At 43.7% G+C, this 20605-nt stretch overlaps 2 protein-coding genes across 5 annotated transcripts in view; one reads left to right on the top strand and one right to left on the bottom strand.

The window, feature by feature from the left end:
• The window catches only part of ARHGAP6 (Rho GTPase activating protein 6), a 311607-nt gene that overhangs the window by 62428 nt on the left and 228574 nt on the right, over positions 1–20605 (bottom strand). For all 4 annotated transcript variants that reach the window (XM_084844207.1, XM_084844208.1, XM_084844209.1 and 1 more), the window contains exon 2: positions 5113–5272. In XM_084844207.1, the coding sequence (XP_084700333.1) occupies positions 5113–5272 (160 nt within the window). The remainder of the gene's footprint in view (positions 1–5112; positions 5273–20605) is intronic.
• Positions 357–20605, top strand: part of AMELX (amelogenin X-linked) — a 41124-nt gene continuing 20875 nt past the window's right edge. The window contains exon 1 of the mRNA XM_084844211.1: positions 357–475. The gene's annotated coding sequence lies outside the window, so the exon portion shown is untranslated. The remainder of the gene's footprint in view (positions 476–20605) is intronic.

The raw sequence follows: 20605 nt of genomic DNA, 5'->3' as shown, positions 1-20605 counted from the left end.
CTGACCTTTAGAAGATCACTAAAACAACATTAGTAGATGTTGTTTTCCCAAATAAAACTTACTTTGTGTTAGCTTGCATGTTGCATCTGAATTGTTCTAGATTTTCCCAGCCAAAAAGCCTTATTCTCAAACAATGTTGCAGTTCATGAAGTTTAGACAAGAGGGAAGCAATAAGCTGTAATTTTTCCTAAATTAAGTCTGAACTGTATGCATGGATCAGCATCTCAACATTAGCAGAGCCCTGCTAAATTGCACAGAGGATCCAGCTAGTGCAGTATCCTATATCCCACAGTGGCCAGCCGGAAGCTTCCAGAAAACCCACAAGCAAACCACTGAAGTGATAGCCCTGCCCCAGTGTTGCCCCAGGAAAAATCCTGTGTGGATACCCAGGATCTTCAACTGCTGGGTAAAAAGACGAAAAAAGTTTGACTGGTGGCAAGTACCCAGCTTAGGCCCCAGCATGGCCTGTAGCAGGGTAGGCAACCTTTTGGGGCTTATGGGCACATTTGACAATTTGATAAACTGTCTTGGGCACCACCACAAAATGGCTGCCATGGGAGATGTGGCTAGTTACATAGGGCAAGGAATCAGCCTCAAAGACTGAGTTTAAGGCAAAGATAGAGGCTGAGCCCCAACACACTAATCGACCCCTTTGAACCCACAGTTTCCAGCAGCAATAGAAACCTATTTCACAAAAGGCAAATACTTTTTTTTTCCCCTCACCAGCCACCAACTCATGCCCCTATCTCTTTTTCTCTCTCACCACCCATAGATGCATGTGCACGAGCTTTCTCTCTCACACACACATTCCACACCCCATCCATCCATTTCACTTTGAAGTGATCCTAGCTTCCACTAAGAAAATGTGTTAAAAATTTTTTTTTAAGTGGGAGGAGTAGGGTTCCAAGACAATTGTCCAGGAATGCATTGATGCCCATGGGCACCGTGTTGCCTACCCCCTGGCCTAAAGAAAGCAACTCTTTTGTCCTCCTGATGGTGATGGTTCTCTTATCCAAATACACTATGCATACAAGTAGCCTTGGAAAGGAGTTTGCTTTTGACATCTTCCTAATAAGTCAGACCTGAATACTAAATAAACCCTTTCAAATTTGTCACTTATAGACTTTTATGCACCAGTCAGCAAAGCCATTTTAACGACTACTCAGGAGTAGCATGGAATCGTTGGATATCTATTCTTTCCCCAACCTGACCTGTAATCAGGGCCATTCGTAACGACTTACCCTTGGGAGAGATGAGCAACCTTTTTTATCCCTGCATCATACCAAGTGCAATATGATATCCTGTCCCGATATTACATAAAATGTTAACTGTTTCGGGAACAAAATCCCAGAGGAGAGAACATTGATGATGGATATACTGGGACTGCATTATTCCAGCCACTGTAGAAAATGAATTGTTTGTGATATACCATTCAGGATGTACCATTTCATCACTATCCCTAAGAACAGGGGTTTTCAGCCCTCTCAAGGACCCAGTTCAGAGGCGTGAAAATCATTGAGACCCACCAATCACAAAATGGCAGCTGGTGCAGGTGGAGCCAGCCGCAAAATGGCAGTGGGTGCAGGCGGAGCCAGAACTCAGAACAATGGCCAATGAAAGCAACATTAAGGATGATTAGGAAAAACCTGGGCATATTAAATATAGCCTTGAAAATAATATTAAGAACTTAATCATTATTTTAAAATGCATTAATTTCTTACTTACAGTCAGTAAGTCTTTGGACTTTATACAACTAAAACTTCTCCTGTCTACCCTACCAATCCAAACTGTACATCTGTTTGCCAGCCCTGGCTGAGTGGGTAAAGGGAGTGGTTAATGCCTCCCTTAGGCAAGGCGGAGTTCCAGCCTGCCTGAAGGAGGCGGTGGTGAGACCTCTGTTAAAAAAGCCCTCCCTGAACCCCACCATATTGGATAATTATCGGCCAGTCTCCAGTATTCCATTTCTGGGCAAGATATTGGAGCGTGTGATGGCCTCCCAACTCCAGGGATTCCTGTATGAGACTGAGTATCTAGATCCATTTAAATCTGGCTTTAGACCTGGTTATGGGACAGAAACAGCTTTGGTCGCCTTGGTGGATGACCTACACTGGGAACTAGACAGGGGGAGTGTGTCCCTGTTGGTTCTGCTGGACCTCTCAGCGGCTTTCGATACCATCGATCATGGTATCTTTCTGGGCCGCCTTGCTGAGATGGGACATGGAGGCACTGTTTTACAGTGGCTCCATTCCTTCTTGGAGGGGCGGACCCAGAAGGTGGTGCTGGGGGAATTCTGTTCGACTCCCTGGCCACTGGCTTGTGGAGTTCCTCAGGGTTCTGTTTTGTCCCCCATGCTATTTAATATATACATGAAACCACTGGGAAAGGTTGTCCAGAATTTTGGGGTTCGATGTCACCAGTACGCTAATGACACCCAACTCTACTTTTCCTTTCCATCTAATTCACACATCAGACAGAGAAGGAACAGCTGCAGGGAGGGAGCTTGTTTTGCCCTTTCCTGCCTAAAAAGAAAACCTATTAAGAACTTTGAAATTAAGAACTGGTGCTTGAGCTTTGCTTTTTCCCTCCTCCCTACCAATCTCTTTCCCTTTTGTGTCATGCCTTTTAGACTGTAAGCCTGAGGGCAAGGACTGTTTGTCTTATTGTTAATCTATTTAAGCTACTCTGGGAGCCTTTTTTTGGCTGAAGAACAGGGTAAAAATGCTGTAAATAAATAAATAACAACAAAAAGGCAAACACAGAGCAGCCCCCCAAAAGCAATAAAAAATACAATTCATTCACAGATATCATGTCAAACCAGCTAGCCTCCCCACCCACCTCAATAATTTTGGCTATCTGGACTGCATCAAACCCAGAGAAAAAAAATATTACAGTTTACACATGACACAGAATACAGTTCGCCCACTTACATACCACATCAAACATTCAAGTTGCCAAGTTTTCTTTTAAGGCAGAATAAATGTAAAAGCATTACAAGTCCCAAACAAGCATTTTAATTTCCATCCAGAATAGATTCTAAGGCTGAAATCTTATACCTACCTACCTGGGAGTAAGCCCCATTGAACTCTATGAGGCTTACTTCAGAGTAAATGTGTAAAATGGTGCTAATAAATTAATATCTTTCTTTGGGGGGGCTACAATCTGTGGTGAGCTGTGGTGGTAAAAAAGGTAAAGGTGTCCCCAACCAGTCGTGTCTGACCCTAGGGTGTGGTGCTCATCTCCATTTCTAAGCCGAAGAGCCAGCACTGTCTGAAGACGCTTCCGTGGTCATGTGGCCGGCATGACTGAACACCGAGGTGCACGGAATGCTGTTACCTTTCCCACCAAAGTGGTACCTATTTATCTACTTGCAATTTCTTGCTTTCAAACTGCTAGGTTGGCAGAAGCTGGGACTGAAGACGGGAGCTCACTCCATCACGCAGCACTCGGGTCTCCAACTGCTGTCCTACCGACCTTCTAGTCTGCAATTCAGCGTCTTAACCACTAAGCCACCGCAGCTCCGAGCTGTGGTGGTACCACAGCACAATACATCACACACACACAGACCTGGCTTGCACAATCGCAGGGTGGTTAATAAGGCATCATAGCTTCTTAACCATCCTGTGTGTGCTGGTCACGTGCCGGAGGTATTTGCGTGATTACCCAGCGCTGTTTCCCATGTCGTGCAAACCCGGCCAGGGTGGCTTGTTGCCATGGTTAACAAGCTACCCCAGAACCCTAGAACAGCCCATGGGTTCTGGGTGGCTTCTTAACTATGGCAACAAGCCACCCTGGTTGTGTTCGCATAACATGGGAAACCACACTGCAGAGGGGAATTAGGCTAATCTCACTGCAGTGAGGGAAATAAGCCATCATGATCATGCGACCAGGCCCACCTCTGTCTCTGTCTCTCTCTCTCTCTCTCTCACACACACACACACAATTTTATTAATAAACTAAGAAGATAGGTGACCACGATATACTCCTCTCTGCTCAACTCTCTCTCTGGCTTTCCAGTTCAACTACGCATACCTGCTCAGGATTTTAAAAGAAAAATAAACCTTGACTGAATCCAGTGTGGCCTGTTCTGGTGCTCACACACCTCCTCTTGCACTCCACTGTTAAAGCCTGTGTGTGCAGGGGGGGGGGGATTTCTTTCTAAATATGGTATCCGCGACTTCCATAATATTAGAGCCCCGCTGGGTGTCATTATTAGGAATGGCGGAGAATTCTGCCACAGACTCCAGTGGGGCTGGATTCTTTAGAACTAAGACCATTACGGCTGCAAATGGCATCCTGGATGTCATTTGCATCTGTGCTTTTCATTCACGCGATAGGCTATGCAAATATTTGCGTAGCTTATCATGTAAAACAGGGACGCAAATGGCGTCCAGGACGCCATTTGTGGCTGTAAAGGTCTTAGTTTAAGCTAAATGCAGCCATTTACGGCCTTTATGTAGGCCTTTATGGCAGCAAATGGTGTCTTGGATGCCATTTGCATCCGCAGTCAAGTCCCCTTCAGCCAGCGATACGGCATGGTGGCCGTATCGTTGGTGCTTTGGAGTTAGCTGGCGGCTCTGCGGAATCGCTGCGGAGCGGAGCTGGCTGAAGAAGATTCCGGGGGGAGGAATGGGTTGCCTTCCCCCTGCGGGCGGATTCCCCACGGACCAGAAGGTAGGGAATCTGCCCATCCCTAGTTATTCCCCTGTCAGACTGTCTCTGAAAAGGAGGAGACTGGCAGCGCCTCCCCTCCTTTGCGCATGCCTGAAAAGTGATTAGATTGCAGATAAGCAGTGGGAGCTGGATGCTGGGGGGGTCAACAAAGTTTTCTTTTAAGACTTAAAGAGCCAGGGGCAGGCAGCAGAACAAAAAATAAAGCTTACTTTTAACTCTTAAAGAGCCAGCGGGTGGGGGGGGGGATAAGTAGGTCTGACCCAGCTGGAACAGCCCTGCAACCCAGTTTATTTATTTACACTATTTATATACCATTCCACATCAAAAGATTTCTGAACGGTGAACAGCAAGATAAAAGAATAAAACAGTTAAAACAGTTGTGGATTGTGACCCACAGTTTGAAAAAAACGCTGCCTTAGAAGACTTGAGGTTCACTGTTACCTTTAGGAATAGTTATCTGACATCCCAGGTCGCAGTCCTGCTGCAACTGATAGAAGGCCACTTCCTGCAGCCGGGCACGCTCCAATTCCGAAAGGCTTTGAACAGGAACGGACTTCAGCCGAACACTGCGCCCTGACATGCTGTTCCAAGTGAAGTCACCCTGCAGGAAATCAAGAGCGAAAGTATGAAGCGTCATCTGAATATCAATGTGAATGCCATTCTCTTACCCCCACAACTAAAAATATAACATGTTCTTTATTAAAACACACGTGCGCACACCTCCACATTTTGGCCATCATGACATTCTAACTTTGTTTTAACATAATCAGCCTTAAAAGGAACACTTATCTGGTTTACCTGATTATTCCTACAAAGCCTTTAGAGCAGGGGTGGGCAGAAGATAAATCTCTAGATGTTTTGGACTTCAACTCCCAGAAGCTCCTTCCAGCAGGACTAATGATCAGGAATGCTGGGAAATGAACTTCAAAACATCTGGAGATCTACTTTCTGCCTGTTTAGAGGGCTCTTTTTAGAATCTTCATATAAATGTCACTATCATTCCCAACCTAATTCCACATGGAAGGATAAGGAAGTGGCCACATTTCTTCATTGCCCATGTACATGGCAGTACCATGTCTCGATTTATCCGAGCTGAGGGATAAGTAGGCAAATCTTGTCCATGTATTTCTGATTTATTGTATAACAGAATATGTAAACAAATACGTATTCTGAAATGTGAGGTGTATTACCTGAAACAGGGTCATCCAGATAGTTCAGGAAACATTAGTTTATTCAACTAGACTATGAGATAAGATGAGAGACATAGTTGGATGCACCATAGGACAGCCAGATGTTGTATGTGCTTTCACTGCATATGAATGGACATTTGTGGTATAATGATACCAAGGTCACAAGTCAAAGCACCTTAACAGGCTGAGACAGAACATTCATAAGACAGAGGCAAAAGTCTATACCATCTGATAAATGAATTCGACTGAACAGATAGGGAAGTTTTTAATAGAAGGCAAGATTCAGAAAGGACCAACAGCCTGCCTCTGAGTACATTCGAAGTTAAACGGAAAAAGTAGAATGCTTTATAATAACATGATTATTTACTTTATATCCCAGAATAATTCTTTCAGTGTTATCAACACAGTCACCTTTTTAAAACCAAAGGATCCATGGCTTTGGCATGCACACAAAGTAATAGGAGAAGGGGAGGGGACGGAGGGGTGAACAACATAATACAACAGCAATCGTAAAACCAAGTCCCATAGTGAAGGCAAACACAATGAGAATGTTTGGGGCTCGGAGATATGAACAAGTTAAAATCGCATATTTTAAAATGTTGCAAAGCACCTTAGGGACCGGATGGACAAAAAACCCAGAGTACAGTAACTAAATGCCTAGCACACTTATAATAGTCACTGGTAGCCATGTGCAGGCATCCTATTAAACCATATTTTAATGCTACATCAATGAGCCTTGGACTCATGCACTCCCCCCTCCCCCCACTGCCGCTTTTCTGGAAAGGCACTAAGATTGCAAGCATCTGCTTTGATTTTCCACTAACCAGAGTTTGTTGTCTTTTTCTAAAGTAAGAGAATCTGTTTTTAGTTTGAACTGTGGTTTCTTATCCTGACTTGTTCAGACAAACCATAGTTAAAACTTTCCACAGTTTGGCCCATTTTTGCTTGGACTAAAAGTCAAACTTTGTTTAGTTGAAAACAGAAGCAGATGCTTTTAAAACTTTCTTCACTGCACTGAAGGAGCAGGAAGGGAGAACAGGCTTGTCTATGTAAGGCTGTTTCTGTGTTTTGCCTAGCTGGTTGTTTTTTCTGTGTGGATGGGTATTTGGCCTGTCTGTGTATGTGTGTGTTTCTCTGAGCATCACCAGTCTGCCATCTGGGAAATGGATTGTGCTTTGTGGGGACAAACAGGCAAACTGGTATTTAGGGTGCAGACCTCGGGCCAATCTACACTGTGCCTGCCATCGCACCGAAGTCGGGGTCCTGTCGGGTTACACGCACTCACATTAAAACGTGATTATCCACACTCGCCCATTTTTCCTGTTGCGGTTCTTGATCGAATGCGCGAGCTCAGTTCACACTCGAGAGCTGTGCTGCTTTCTTGCTCTTAAAGACAGCGGCTCTCATTGGAGGAGCAGAAACACTTCCTGTTTCTGCTGATTCCCTGCCCACCGCCCCTCTCTTCCTCTATCCCTGTGTGTGTGTGTGTGTGTGTGTGCGCGCGCGCGCGTGTCTAGGGATGGCGTGAACATCCTGTTGGGGCTCAAAGACAGGTGAGAGCTTGTCCCTTGTTGCTGCTGCTGTAGCAGGTGGGGGTGGAGGTACCTATCCTCTTCTCCCCCCCCCCCGCTGGAGACCAGGGCGAGAGGCTGGGGGGTGTCTGCCTATGCTCTTTTCTCTGTGCCAGCCCTTTGCAGCCAGTGCGAGGAAGAGGGGCAGCAGCGACAGCACCCAGTGCTGAGGTTTGGGGGGGGCTGCTAGCATCTTCGAAGCTTCAAAGCTGTGCAGCTTCAAAGACCGTGAGATGACATTGCATAGGTTCCTCAGCACTCAAAGCTTTTTCACCAGCAAGGGAACAGCTGGAGGCGCATGCTCTTGTCCAATCTTGGAAGCTCAGGAGGGTCGGCTCTGGTGAGAATTTTGGATGGGCTAGCGCTTGGGAATCAGGCTTCCTGCACTGAGCAGTGGGCTGTTCTCTCCCTTCAAATGACACTAACTTTTACCTCCTCCTAACCCCTGCTTTGCCTTTTTTTTTAAGGATCACAACTGAGTGCCTTTACACACACTGCCTTCCCCCACCCTTCCCCCCCATTCTCCCGGTAGCTTAACTGGTGCTGTAATGTTTTCTCACGGCCCCAATCCTGGGCACTCACGTACTCAGAAGTAAACCACATTGAACTCAATGGAACTTTCTACTGAGTAGACTTAAGATCACCCTGTAAGTGATCTTTAAAAAAAAATATTAAGGCATTATCATAAAATCTTCAGATCTTCAAATCTTCGAAGAATAGTGGCTTCTCTATTCGAGCAGTGAAACCTTATTGGAAGCAGGAAAAAAAATGTAAGTGTAGATTGGCACCTCATCTCTCCTTTGTACTCAGTTTCTTCACCAGGTTACTCATCTCGAAGTCTCATCAGTTTGCCTTTCGTGAAATTGGTGTTGCAGTTGAAAGCTGTAGGTTCACGGAGTCGTTTTGTGCTTTGGGGCTCAGACCCCCACCTCTGCCTTCTACTTAGGATCTCAGGCAAATTACCTTTCTTTTAACCTCACCAGTTTACCTTCTGGGAAATGTGTGGACCATGCCCACCATGGCAGCCATTTTGTAAATGGGCAAGCCCCCATCCCCCATAGCAGCCATTTTTGAGAGTGCCCATGACACACACTCAAAATTCAAAATGTGTCCACCAGCCCAAAAGATCTGGGGACCCCTGGTTTAGCATTACATCCAAGTCAGGTCAGTGAATCAATTCAATATAATGTCAAATCATGTTCTGTATAGTTTAGAACTCAAACCATGGTTTGAGCTTCCAAAAATATATAGGTGAAGCATAGTTTAGAAGTGGTTGTCTGCCTTAACTTTTCATCAGGTCATTCCAGTCTCCATAGCCTTGGTACACTGTAACACCACACAGCCTGAAACATTCAGTCAGCACCAAAGACCGGTGCGGCTCCACTTAAAGCAGGACAATTGCAGCATTAATGTTGGCATTTTGTGCAGAACAAAATGAGTATATGAAGTAGCAGAGGAAGATTAAGATTACTAAGAGGACGAATTTGGGCAGGCAAGATAAATTACTGCTCTTTTTCATTTAAAAGGGCCTTTAGAAATGTTAATAATAACGATGGCCAAGGACTTAATTTGTCATCTGGAAGGTAGCTTAATAAGTTCTCTTCGAAGTCTGGGCTACTTGATGATACTATTTCCAGGTCCAATTCATTATGACTGACAAGCAGATAGATAAGCACAAAACTCTACCACTAGACGAAAGACTAGAAAAGAAAAAAAATTCCACAAAGAAAAAATGTGTTGTACTTCTCCAGCCACGCCCTCCTGTCCTACAAAGCAACCAAGCATGTGTTAACCTTCCTGTAGTTCTTTCCTAGGTCACTTCAACATTACTGTGATGATGTTAGTGGAGACTTTATCTGTCAAAATATTTTTGGAAAATGCTACGTTATGAACACTGGAATTTCCTAATCTACTTGAGATGACCAAGAAATATTTACTTTTAGCTGTCAGATTTATTTAGAAACTACAATCCATATGTATTAAAACAGACCAAAGCAACATAAAACTGTACACCGTTCAAGAAGAGGGGCAAGAGCTAGTACAATAAGCTAAGCTAAAAGCAACTGCATTTGTTATCTACTCTACAAGTTCTTTTCAAGCAGCTTCAGCTTTACTGAGCAGTGTTTGATTCTTGGAAAAAGGAAAAGGAAAATTGTCATTTGTAAATCTTCCCACCTTCATGGAACACAAGCTTTCCTTCTGATGAAGAAAAAAAAAATGGAGATGAGAAAAAACAGGAAGCTGACAGCCCCACAGAACAAACAGATAATGGAAGAGGAATCTAACAAGGATACAACCACATCAGATGCAAGCTTAGCCGCCCCCACCTATTTAGTACTGGCTTACTTCCTATTCGCAAAGCGAACAATGGGACAGTTTAAGACATGCTCTATGATAGAGAGTGTGTGCTTTGCAGACATCCCTGGTATCTTCATTTAGAGAAGAATCTGAGATGTACGGTTGTGACAAATGCCTGATTGAAATCTTGAAGAGCCACTGCTAGTCAGTGTAGAATATGGGTGGGGCCCCTTTTTCAACCTAAGGGCCACATTCACTTGTGTATAAACTTCTAGCTGCCAGATGCCAGTGGATGACATGGGCAAAACCTAATTGGACATGACCACAGCCAAAGGTATACAACATTCTTTACTCACTCTTCTCTCTCCCCCCACTCCCCTTCTCTTGGGGCATTTCTACACCAGCCTAATCCTGCATTTAAAATGGGGCTTTCTGCTTCCGTTTTAAATGCAGGATCACAACTGACTCCCTTTACACGTGCTCCCTTTCCCTGCTCCCCTTCCCCCCTCCTTCTCCCTTTTCCCATTATCTTTCATTGATCTCGCTCCTCTTCTTGCCGCTTTAACTATTTTCACAGAGGAAACTGAAATGGAACACAAGGGGGTAGTTTGATAGCTCATTATTTGTGATCTATTTAAAAACAGAACAAAGGGCATTTTGTGCAGGAGACGCCCTGGAGGGTCATGGCAGGGTGACGGTGCCATGTAAAGAGCCCGCAAACTTCCGTGATGGACCAGTCTCAATCGCAGGATAAAAGCTCTGTGTGAAGGAGCCCTTGCTCTCTCTCTTGCTTTTTCTCCCCACTCCTCTCTCTATTTCAGAGATCTGGTTCACACAACATGCCACAGCTCACCATGGGTTATTTAAGCCACGATGAGCTGCGCCACCCATGGACACCGTTTTGCATATGCAAAACCCTTGCATAACCCTGGTTGGGTTCAGACCACACGGCAATCCCCTAGTTGAGGGTTACATATTCAAACTGGTGGCTGGCGTGCACCATGGCTCCTTGAGGGTGAATTAACTGACAATGGGCTGTCATGTTGTGCGAACTGTCCTTGTCTCTTTATCTCCCCTTCTCTCCCCACCCCCAATGTGCAGCAATTAGCCTTTGCAAAAAGGTCCCATTTATACAAATCAAACATTTTTTCTAAGATTAACTGCAGAGAGAGAGGGAGAAGGTAGGGCCAGATCCAAAGACTCTGTAGGCTAGAGGTTCCCCACCCCTTATATAGATGTCATTTGGCTAGACAGGCTAACACTTGACTCATATGTTTTATATTACATAACGTAAGGACGTTATTTTGAAAAATATACTTCTGAACACAACACATAGCCTAATTATGTAATGTGACTTCATCTATAAGAGGAGTGCAGATCCTCCAGCCTTCCTCCGAGGCCTCCCCCTTTCTCTGTGGAATCCCTGCAAACCATGATCAGAAATAACAGCAGGGATTCCCAGACTGGGACTGAGCTGGTGCTTGGAGGAGTGACTCCTACAAGTGCCAGCCAAGTCTTTTTGCACGTTGGCAGTTGCCATTCCAAACAGGATGGTGGGTGGGTGCACGAAGGGACTTGGTCAATGCTTTGAGGAGCCATTCGGACAAGCGTGGCCAAGTCCCTTCATGTGCCACTCGCCATCCTGATCAGGGCAACAAGCCGAATGTAAAGCTAGAGACACAGTTAGCGCTTGGAGCAGCTGATCCTCCAAGCATCAGCCGAGTCCTTTTCTTTGTGCAAATGGAGGCACAGACTACTGTGCCTCTTTCTGTTTGGAGAAAAACAAAATGGAAGTGGATGATGTCAGGGAGTGGGCAGGGTTTGGAGGTGGGGCCGCACCTCAGGATTTCATCGTGCCCAAAGGATTGGTCTGGTGGGGGAGGAACCCTGACCCCAACCCCAAAACGTTCTGCACACCTGACCCATTAGCACATAAAAGACACAATTCTCCCTTTTTTGCCATATATGTCTATAAAGATAAAACACAGGTACAGTTTGCTATCCCCTTCATGGATCACTGCCTTGTTGCATAACTCAGTGAAGCCATAAGCTATGCTGTGCAGGGCCACCCAAGACGGACAGGTCATGGCGGAGAGTTCTGACATAATGTGGTCCACTGGAGAAGGAAATGGCAACCCACTCCAGTATTCTTGCCAAGAAAACCCCATGGAACGTATCACAAGGCTAAAAGAGATGACGCCGGAAGATGAGCCCCTCAGGTCAGAAGGTGTCCAATATACTACTGGGGAAGAGCAGAGGGTATTTCCAAGTAGCGCCAGAAAGAGTGAAGCGGCTGGGCCAAAGCCAAAAGGACACTCAGCTGTGGATGTGTCTGGTGGTGAAAAGAAAATCCGATGCGGTAAAGAACAATATTGTTTAGGAACCTGGAATGTAAGATCAATGAATCAAGGTAAGCTGGAGGTGGTCAAACATGAGATGGCAAGACTGAACATCGACATCTTGGGAATCAGTGAACTAAAATGGACAGGCATGGGCAAATTTAATTCAGGTGACCATCATATCTACTACTGTGGGCAAGAATCCCTTAGAAGAAATGGAGTAGCACTCATAGTCAACAAAAGGGTGGGAAAAGTAGTACTGGGGTACAATCTCAAAAACGACAGAATGATCTCAGAATGAATCCAAGGCAAACCATTCAACATCACAGTAATTCAAGTCTATGCCCCAACCACTGATGCCGAAGAAGGTGAAGTTGATCGGTTCTATGAAGACCTACAACACCTTCTAGAACTAACACCAAACAAAGATGTCCTCTTCATCATAGGGGATTGGAATGCTAAAGTAGGAAGTCAAGAAATCACCGGGATAACAGGCAAGCATGGCCTTGGTGTACAAAATGAAGCAGGACAAAAGCTAATAGAGTTTTGCCAAGAGAACATGCTGATCATAGCAAACACTCTTTTCCAACAGCACAAGAGGCGACTCTACACATGGACAATATCGAAATCAGATTGATTATGTCCTTTGCAGCCAAAGATGGAGAAGCTCTATACAGTCAGTCAAAACAAGACCTGGAGCTGACTGTGGTTCAGATCATGACCTTCTTCTTGCAAAATTTCGGCTTAAATTGAAGAACGTAGGGAAAACTACTAAACCATTCAGGTATGAACTAAATCATATCCTTTATGAATATACAGTGGAGGTGAGGAATAGATTTCAGGGATTAGACCTGATAGACAGACTGCCTGAGGAACTATGAATGGAGGTCCGTAACATTGTTCAGGAGGCACAACTCAATCCATCCCAAAGAAAAAGAAATGCAAGAAAGCCAAGTGGCTGTCTGAGGAGGCTTTACAAGTAGCTGAGGAAAGAAGGGAAGCGAAAAGCAAGGGAGAAAGGGGAAGATGTACCCAACTGAACGCAGAGTTCCAGAGAATAGCAAGGAGAGACAAGAAGGCCTTTTTAAATGAACAATGCCAAGAAATCGAGGAAAACAACAGAATGGGAAAGACTAGAGATCTCTTCAAGAAAATTGGAGAGCTCAAGGGAACGTTTTGTGCAAAGACGGGCATGATAAAGGACAAAGAAGGCAGGGACCTAACAGAAGCAGATGAGATTAAGAAGAGGTGGCAAGAATACACAGAAGAACTATACAGGAAAGAGCTGAATGTCTCTGATAGCCATGATAGTGCGGCCACTGAACTTGAGCCAGACATCCTCGAGAGTGAAGTCAAGTGGGTCTTAGGAAGCATTAGTAACAACAAAGCTAGCGGAGATGACAGTATTCCAGCTGAGCTATTTAAAATCCTAAAAGATGATGCTGTTAACGTGCTGTACTCAATATGCCAACACATTTGGAACACTCAACAGTGGCCGCAAGACTGGAAAAGGTCAGTTTACATTCCAATTCCAAAGAAGGGCAGTGCCAAAGAGGGTTCAAACTACCGCACGATTGTGCTCATTTCACATGCCAGCAAGGTGATGCTCAAAATCCTACAAGCTAGGCTTCAGCAGTATGTGAACCGAGAACTACCGGAAGTACAAGCTGGGTTTCGAAGAGGCAGAGGAACTAGAGATCAAATCGCCAACGTTCGCTGGATCATGGAGAAGCAAGAGAATTCCAGAAAAACATCTATTTCTGCTTCATTGACTGTGCTAAAGCCTTTGATTGTGTGGATCACAACAAACTGTGGCAAATTCTTAAAGTGATGGGAATACCAGACCACTTTACCTGTCTCCTGAGAAACAACGAAGCAACAGTAAGAACCAGACATGGAACAACCGATTGGTTCCAAATTGGGAAAGGAGTACGAAAAGGCTGCATATTGTCACCCTGCTTATTTAACTTATATATAGAGTACATCATGAGAAACGCCGGGTTGGATGAATCACAGGTCGGAATTAAGATTGCCGGGAGAATTATCAACAACCTCCGATATGCAGATGATACCACCCTAATGGCAGAAAGCGAAGAGGATCTAAAGAGCCTCTTGTTGAGGGTGAAAGAGGAGAGTGCAAAAGCTGGTTTGAAACTCAACATTAAAAAAACGAAGATCATGGCATCTGGCCCCATCACTTCCTAGCGTATAGAAGGGGAAGAAATGGAAGCTGTGACAGATTTTATTTTCTTGGGCTCCAAGATCACCGCAGACGGTGACTGTAGCCATGAAATTAAAAGATGCTTGCTCCTTGGGAGGAAAGCTATGGCAAACCTAGACAGCATATTAAGAAGCAGAGACATCACCTTGGCGACAAAGGTCCGTCTAATCAAAGCTATGGTTTTCCCAGTAGTAATGTATGGTTGTGAGAGCTGGACAATAAGGAAGGCCGAGCGCCGAAGAATTGATGCTTTCGAACTGTGGTGCTGGAGAAGACTCTTACGAGTCCCCTGGACTGCAAGGAGGTCCAGTCAGTCAATCCTAAAGGAAATCAACCCTGAGTGCTCATTGGAAGGACAGATACTGAAGCTGAAGCTCAAATATTTGGCCACCTAATGCGAAGAGAAAACTCTCTGGAAAAGACCCTGATGCTGGGAAAGACTGAAGGCAAAAGGAGAAGGGGACGGCAGAGGATGAGATGGCTAGATAGCATCACCGATGCAATGAATATGAACTTGAGCACGCTCCGGGAGAGAGCGCAGGACAGGAAGGCCTGGCATGCTATGGTCCATGAGGTCACGAAGAGTCGGACACGACTGAACGACTGAACAACAACAACAGTTTGCTATAAATGTTGAATAGAATACTAGAGCTACTGTTTATATCAAACTGTATTTAAACCGGATAGAGTTTGCAAAAATGGTGTAAGAGTTGTGTACTAAACGATGAAAAGAACTGAATAACTGTGCTATTTTTGGCTGTGCACTGAATACGTCTGTCACTTTTCAACTAAATGTATGGCTTTTATCAAAGAATGATAGACTTGATGCACACTGACTCAGATTCCACCCTGTAGCACATGCTTAATATGGACACCTTGCTTAGCTTTAATGCCTTTCAATTAAACATCTGTTAAATCAAATGGAATGTGTTTAATAGTACTCATATAACCAAGTTTTCTATCCATTTCTGAATGCAAGTCCACCTCCTAAATCTGTTGGAACAGCTGCACTTTTCTCCCCCCCCCCCGTGTAGGTCGGTGATACATTTTTTAAAGATTGTAATCAAACCGAAAGGTGCGTACTTCTTTAACTCTACACTTTTAAACCCTTGCCTAGTATTGTAATTGAATGAGATGTCTCTTTGTAAACACATTTTAGCGTATGCATAAATTACAGCTTGACTTTAATCACAGTATACAGACACATTACATTAATAGATGTCTAAAACAAATGGATGGATTTAATTAATTTGGAACATACCTATTAAAAATAAAACTACTACCAACAATCCAATTATAGCTGTTTGATTTACTTTTCCTTAAAGTACATCTACTTGCTAAATACAGTATTAAAAGCCCTCACTGCAGCAGACAAACACTTTGAGAACAATATGGCATCACAACAGACAATATTACAGTTTTATCTTTCTTTAGTAATTTAGGGCGCAATCCTATACATGTTTAGACAGAAAAAAGTCCTACAGAACCCAGCATTCCCCAGTCAGCTTGGCTGGCTGGGGAATGCTAGGATTTGTAGGAACTTTTTTTCTGTATAAACATGCATAGGATTGTGCCTTAAATTCCATAAACTTTGGAAACAAAAAAATGTTCCATATCTGTGTAAGATGTTCACCTAAAACTCCTTCCAGATATCTATACCAAACACCTCTAGGTTTTGACAGTTATCCTATTCATCTTTCATGCCTGTACTCTAATCTCTCTTGGTTTTACTCCCTCATTTTTGTCAATAGATAATTCATTAAGGCAAGCTATTAGATGTAGTAAATATTCCCACTGGTTATAAAATCAGTGAATAAAATGAGAACACTAAAATTTGGAAAATAAGAGCAAGAATTTATAGCAGGGGTGGGCAAGCAGTGGCCCTCCAGATGCTTTGGCCTACAACTCCCATCAGCCCTAGCCAACATAGGGCCAAACTAGACATGATGCTAAATGTATCACTTGCTGTTGTGTTGTTTTAAAACACATACTCACCAACAGACCAGGGGAGAGGAACTATTTGATCATGGCACGCAAGAACACTCAGGAAGGGAAGCTGCATTATAGCCATTAAATTAGGCTGCTAGAAAAACCTGGGATAGATTTTGGGAGACTTCTCTAGATTTGAATGGTGTCAGGTTTGTTCTCTTTCCCCTTCTTTTCCAGGAATACTGCAGATCTGATTGTTGGGGGTGAGGGGGGGAGTCAGCTGCACAGTTTTCAATACCTCTCTGGTGCTGCTTAATGTATTCTCTCCTTCTCCATGTGCAAAGCTGCTAACCCCATGGAGTCTCTCTGGCTCCCCCCCCCCACACACTTTCCACTTTTACAGTCCCAGAGAATATATGGGAATTCTTGCCAAATAACTTCTTATTCTTTACAAATAACTTCCAGTTAACAAGCTCTTGCTACTTCATTCCAATTGCAGGTAGATTTTAAGAACAACTTTTAAGGAAGATTTGCTTTGTAAACTTTTGTAGACTGTTTTGAAAAGGCAGACAGCAATTTCAGATCTCCCCTTTACATCTCTCCTTTACTTCCCTCACTGTCTCAGCCTCTCTCTATTCCTCAGCCCATCTTGGAACTCTCATTTCCCCTTTCTATATCAGCAAAAAGGGTGATTAAATAAGACATAAACAACAACAACAACAACAACAACAAAAGCCTGGATTGTGAAGGGGAGCTGCTACAGTGAAGGAAGTAAAATCTGGATTTCTTTGAGGGATAGGGAAAGATTGTGTCTCCTAGCCTTTCAAAAAGATGTTTGCTATACTCTGCTTGGGCCTCCCAGGGGTGTGACAGTAATGTTTAATTTTCAGAAAGAAACTGCAGGGAACTCAGTGCCATTTACACTATTGACCCTTCTTAATTTTAGGGAAGGGCCATGCTGCCACTTGCTGGGTAGAATGGCACTCTGTATGTGTTCAGAGGAACTTCTACTATGTTCTTGCTGGCTAAGTCAAAATAGTTTTTGGCTACTAAACTCAGACATAATTTGGGGTTTAAACCTGCTGCGGTCCCTTTGAAAATCACCCCCTCATCTGTGACTATCGGCCCTGGGAGAGACGCTCTACTTAGTGCCAATGGGTAGCTTTCAGCAAAGTGCTGTCATTCTTTTCTCTCATATCAGAGGGCTGTCACAAGGCTAAATGCAATACACATATTCTATAACACATTGTGAGTTCTTAGATATGTTGAGAAGAAAAATCAAAATGCTCAACAATATTGACTGATGTAAATGCTCTATAATGGCTTGTTTCAATAGGCATTTTTATCAAGTTTTCCTAACTCTGCAAAATAGTAAAGAATATAAACAGTAATGATTCTAGGACTTCCCATGTTCTCTGGAGTTTCAGATTGTTTATCTAGTGTTTTCGTATTCCAAAATACACTTTGCTAAGTTCTGCATACCACTGTAACATGCAGGAGTCAACTGGAATGGTGACATCTATCCAGTGGGGAGACTAAATGTACATGCACGAGAGAAATAGATCACACAGTAACTTAAGTATCTCAACACAAATTTAGTGTATGTCTGGATTAGATGTAAACAAGAGTAGCAGAATCCTTCCAAAAGCTTAGATTGTAGTCAAGGTGGAGATGTATATAACACCAACCACATTCCAAGAGTGTGAAGGAAGTGTGAAAGCACCTTGATAATAACAGTAGCTACACAACCTCACAGTTATGCTTCATGTATTATTTGCTATGAAATTCCTACTAGCCACAATCTTGCTGCAGAGCAGAAGACATCTTACAAGCTGCTATAAGCCAAACTTAGAATTTCATACTAAATTAAAATGTAGAATTTATTAACTTTATTAACTTTTAAATGTTTAACTTTTTATATGAAGATTGCCTATACATCTGCGGCATGAACAAAGATTAGGAAATATGACAATGGGCAATATGTAACATAGAAAATGAAATGACCCAACAGCATCCTGGCTTCTGAGATGTGATTCAACTATAGCAGACCTCCATGAATACAAAATGGCCTCAACTCCACCGTTTTGGCACTGGTACCTTCATGGTACTACACTGTCGAAGGGAGCAATCCTGTGGCCCTTAGACACAGTCTGGAGGGCCGCAGGATAATTTGGATTGCTGGATCCAAGGTTGGAGACAGCATTCTGACCGTGGATCCAGGAATTTGTGCTGCCATCCCCTTCTCCCACACAGCTGGCACAGACAGGAATGCACCAGTTGCCTCTCTGAGGTTGCAAATATGACCTTGGAGGGCGGTTAAAGAGGGTGTGCTGGTGGGTGTGTGGGGAGGGGACTGGGGAAGCTGGGATATGACCCCGAGGCCACCCCAGCCTCCTTCCCTTCTGCTCTGATGCACCCCAGCTAGATGGCGAAAAAGCCTGTCTAGCCAAAATGCAGAGCTGGAAGAGTGCGGAGGCAAACATTGCCTCTGCCACTCCTTCCACTCTACATAGAATGCCAGTAAGCCTCTGAGTTCAGGGGCTTATGGGCATTGCCACAGGATTGCATGCTAAATCCAACTGACAACATCCTTCAAAGCCCCTGGAACAGACCGACCTCTGTGGAGTATGTCTGGTATTATGGAAGACGCCATTTATAACATTTGCACTTGATGGCTATTCCTCAAACGTTGTTATTTTATCTGCTCTTTTTTATCCACGGGACCTTCATTTTTGTGTCTTTATTATGTTTACAAATGCCACACAAGCAAACCCACCCCACCTTCAATGGAATTTAATTAAGAAAATGTGTTTCCAGAATTGCAACAGGTAATTAAAGCAAGCATTCTGCGGTATTTCTGTTCTAGTATTCTCAGGTAAGGGTGCTTCCAGAGTTCCTCGCACTAATGGTCAAAAGGCATTGTGCAACTATTCTCTCTCTTTTTGTTGATATTTTTCTTGGTAAGAAAAAAGATGGAAGGAAATGTGGGTAAACATGGCAGGGCAACAAACTGAAGACGTTATCTGAACTCCACCTTAACATTCTATGAACAGGGCAGTGCAATTGCACAACAAAACCCTCATCTGAAAGCCTCCTAAAACATGATCCTAAATAGCAGCAGCAATGGCCTAAATATGAACTATGTCAACAACTTCCACACTGAAGATTCATCTAAGCAGATAAATGCAAGGGCTCCCTCAGCAGACAGGCATCTTTACCATCAGTGAGCTCAAGTCCACTTGCAGCTGTTCCCCACCTTCCACCCCCAGCTAAAGAGCCTGGAAAGGAGACTAAGAGTGCAATCCTATGCATGTTTGGACAGAAGAAACTCCTACAACTCCCTGCGGAATGCTGGAAATGCTGGGAGTTGCAGGAGTTTTTCCTGTCTAAACATGCATAGGATTGCACCTTAAGTCAACAAATATCATGAGACAGAAGAGACGCACCTCAGTACATTTGTGTTGGATTTTATTTATTGCATACATTTTGGGAAGCAAATCTTGGCTAAATATAATCAAGGGTAATTGTTACAAGGATAATAATTTAGTAATCAATACTTTCCATCCTACTTTTACACTTAACTGCATAATATAAGAGTGTACATACACAAATCTGTTTTCTTCTGTTTCCTCAAGATACACTTTAGCCTTATTCTCACCTTCTTTTCCACACGTCGACTGAATGCATGGAGGGGGAGCAGGATCACCACACCCATCTCAACTCCCCATCTCCATCTTTGTGAGTTCAGCTGAAGGTGAAAGGGGGCTTCTATGTGCATACAGCTGTATGATTGTAGACCCTTCCATGCGATTAGGATTCCTGACAATCAAGGATTCTGATTGCAGTAACTACATACATTCACATAGAAGCCCTATTTTCACCCTTTGCTTAATGGGCTGAGGGCAGAAGCGGGGCATGGGAACATGTCCCACTGCTGCCCCCCCCCAATCAATGTGTAGAATGGAAGGTACAAATAGTGCTATAGTTTTCCTTGGAAGTAAAACATGTATACACTTACATCTACTTTTAGACTTATCAGTCGCTTGCCAGATCACTCCTATAATTTCAGAACTTACATGTTTCGTTTTGCAGAGTCATTAACACAACTTGAAGGCCTTACTCTCAAGGCCTGTTTTTCATTCCATTTCCCATGCCAGAGCCCTGACCTTCTTGAGGAAGTGGCACATTGCTGATCAGGACAGATCAAGAGGAAACCCGTTGCCATCTTTCATCTTTGGTACTCCAAAATTCAAACAGTTCAGATGTTGCCCTTTAGTTTCATTCTTTGTTTTAAGCAGCACATTTATTTTGGACAGGGAGAAGGAAAAAAAAACAGCCCATAAAATTTCCCACTGTTATGAAAAACAGAAACAATTGCTAGAGTTA

The sequence above is a fragment of the Heloderma suspectum genome, chromosome 3 (genome assembly GCF_057233095.1).
Source record: "Heloderma suspectum isolate Gila_16-S chromosome 3, 16-S_ref, whole genome shotgun sequence".
NCBI classification, from domain to species: domain Eukaryota; kingdom Metazoa; phylum Chordata; class Lepidosauria; order Squamata; family Helodermatidae; genus Heloderma; species Heloderma suspectum.
This window is presented reverse-complemented; position numbering and strand designations above follow the sequence as displayed.